This window comes from Juglans microcarpa x Juglans regia, chromosome 5D (genome assembly GCF_004785595.1).
Source record: "Juglans microcarpa x Juglans regia isolate MS1-56 chromosome 5D, Jm3101_v1.0, whole genome shotgun sequence".
Classification (NCBI taxonomy): domain Eukaryota; kingdom Viridiplantae; phylum Streptophyta; class Magnoliopsida; order Fagales; family Juglandaceae; genus Juglans; species Juglans microcarpa x Juglans regia.
This window is the reverse complement of record NC_054602.1, coordinates 12,000,742-12,003,423: the sequence shown is the minus strand read 5'-3', so window position 1 is coordinate 12,003,423 and position 2,682 is coordinate 12,000,742. Positions and strand designations below refer to the sequence as shown.

The 2,682-nt window shown below is 41.6% G+C and overlaps 1 protein-coding gene across 1 annotated transcript; it reads right to left on the bottom strand.

The window, feature by feature from the left end:
* Positions 1-938: 938 nt before the first annotated feature.
* On the bottom strand, positions 939-1,994 carry LOC121265683. The gene has a single exon (XM_041169369.1). The coding sequence runs from the start codon at positions 1,992-1,994 to the stop codon at positions 939-941; it is 1,056 nt and encodes a 351-aa protein (XP_041025303.1).
* Between the last annotated feature and the right edge of the window lie 688 nt (positions 1,995-2,682).

Below are 2,682 nucleotides of genomic sequence, written 5' to 3'. Positions count from 1 at the left end.
CATTAAACTCCTCCATAGCCAAAGCTGATCTTGGTCGTCCCCCTCTGCGTTCCGAATCATTCCTAATAATATTAAAATCTCCCATCACCATCCAAGGTAATTGGTGAATATTAGCTGCCATCAAAACATCCCACAGTCTTCTACGCTCCAAATAGGAGCATTTCTCATATACAAAAGTAATTCGGACAACATTAGGATTATCAATACGAACTGTCAAAAATTGATCACCCATATACTCAACAACAAGATTTAATTCCTGAACCCAAAACATCCATAACTTACCTCCGTCATCAACATTAGAGCAACAACAATCAAACCGCAAACAATCACGCCACAAATCTAAACGGGAATTACTTACCATAGGCTCAGCAATAACAAGAATTTTAGGAAGAAATTTTGATACCAATTTTTTAAGGCGCTTTCTTGACGTACCTATCCCCCGAGCATTCCAATACAATAAAGATGACTTCATAAATTAAGCCGGGCGGGCTTATTTACGACCCTGGAAGAACCTCTTATCTTAATACATTTCCCTTTCCTTTTCTTATTCAATTTAGAATCTCAATCCGAAACCACAATATTGTCTTTAGCTAAGTGATCCAATGACCCTTCCGAGTCCGAATCTGAGCAAGTGTGACCATCTGAGCAATAATTCGTACGCGCAACCTCCTCATAAACTGAATCATCTCCTTCCTGAACAGAGACCTCCTCCAGCGTCCGTCCTTCATGATTTTCCATTTGCAAAAATTCCATAATGGGTGCAAGCATGCCCCCAATTTGCAAACTTGCCATATCAGTCTTAGAACCCGACGCCACACGTTCTTGGTCTATTCCCGAACACAACCTGCATTTTCGTCTAGCGGCTTAGGTTCCACCAACATCCCTTCCTCAAGATCAACCACCTCCAGTTCTACGTTCATTGATCTACCATGCCCCACCTAGTCAATAACTGGATTAATGGGCACCTGAATTGTGGAACCCGGTTCTCCATCAGCCTCTTCCTGCTCTAATATTGGAACTGCTTCCATTCCTCTGTCTTCAACACCATTCATACGGTCAGCATCCGATTTCTCCCATACTTGATCATTTGGAATAAAGTCCTCCACATTCAATTGCCTCTCTTCCACCTTGCTAGACTCACCCTTCTGAACAAGATTCCCACCTTTGGTTTCCTTGATAACCCAGACCTGTTCCATCGTTGCCTTCTCTTTTGGTTCCGTCATCTGCACATTACGTTTCTTGCCTTCACCTTTACAAGTCTTGGAGTTATGACCTTGAACATGACACTTTGGACAGTATGCCGGCAATGTCTCGAACTCAATACTTTGATAAAGACTTTGGGGGTTTCGGGGGGTACCAATCCACAACGCTTGAATAGGCTCTTTAGAAATATCCATCTCTAAACAGATTCTTGCACCATCTGTACGAGTAGCGCATCGGGTGGGATTGTCTCGCTTTAGAAATCTTCCAATTGGAGCCGTAATGCTACGAAGGAAAGACTCATGATAGTAGTTTGGTGGAAGACCTGGCAGCGTGATCCACACCGGCACACGGATTGGTTCTTGATCTTCTTGGAATTCAGTAGTCCAATGGAAAACTCTATACGGTACTCCATTGATTTCACAATTCTCACGAGCAAAAGCCTTAACAAAATCTTCCTCCAACGCCAGTCGCACGAAGACAGGCTTACTCATAGATGAAACAATCGGTTGGTTTGATAGACCCCATCTGGCTTTGATGAATGCTCTTATGGAATCAAGAGAGGGTCTTTGTCGGAGAAATTTCAATACTAGAGAGTATTGAAAAGGTATAGCCGAGCGGTCCACTTCATCTTTAGAGAAGATAATACAGACCTCTCCATCAACAATTTTGTGAGATCGGAATGGTACCATGACTTCAGGGATAGGCTGAGGAGTCTCCAGGACCAAGTCTGCATAGGATCTGAGGCGAGGAGCAACCACCAAAATGGCCTGGTGGCCTTCGGTGACAGCCATGCATAGCCCCAATCACACGAACGATTCTTGGAGAGTTTCTTGGAGAGTTTCTTTCAAAAACGCCTTCCGCCTTTCCATTCCAGCACACGCTGAAACTGACACAGCACAAACCCAAAACCCCTCTATGTGTATTTATTTCTCGTGTGCACTATTTCTCGGATATTGATCATATAATAAATTATAATACCGCCAATACTCTGCCCAAACAGTTGGATTACATTAAGCACCATAAACCATTACACAGAGAATGCCAATGCTACAGTGGTACGGCAGTAAAGAAAACCAACAGTGCGGTGTGGGGTTGCTCATAAGTTATATTCCTATTTGTGAGCAAGAATCAGAAAGAACAAAAAAGAGGAGTACAAAAGTGAGCAACTGCATAGGGGTTACTAACCTATAGTCATTTAATTGGCATACGTACACAATTTAAAAGCAAGAACACACACAAGTAATATTGGTGAAATAGGTAATAATATAATAAAAAAATTACAATAAAATTAACATTCAAATGAAACCGGCACGAAAATGTCGCTCTCTGCAAGCCAAGTTAATACCCAAAATAACGGCAACTTTATTACAAGCCCGTTAAAGAAAACATTGAAAAGATTTCACCAATTAAGAGAAGGCAAGCAACGATAAGAAAAGCAACAGTCAGAAATAAATATTATTAAAAAAAATACTAACAAGT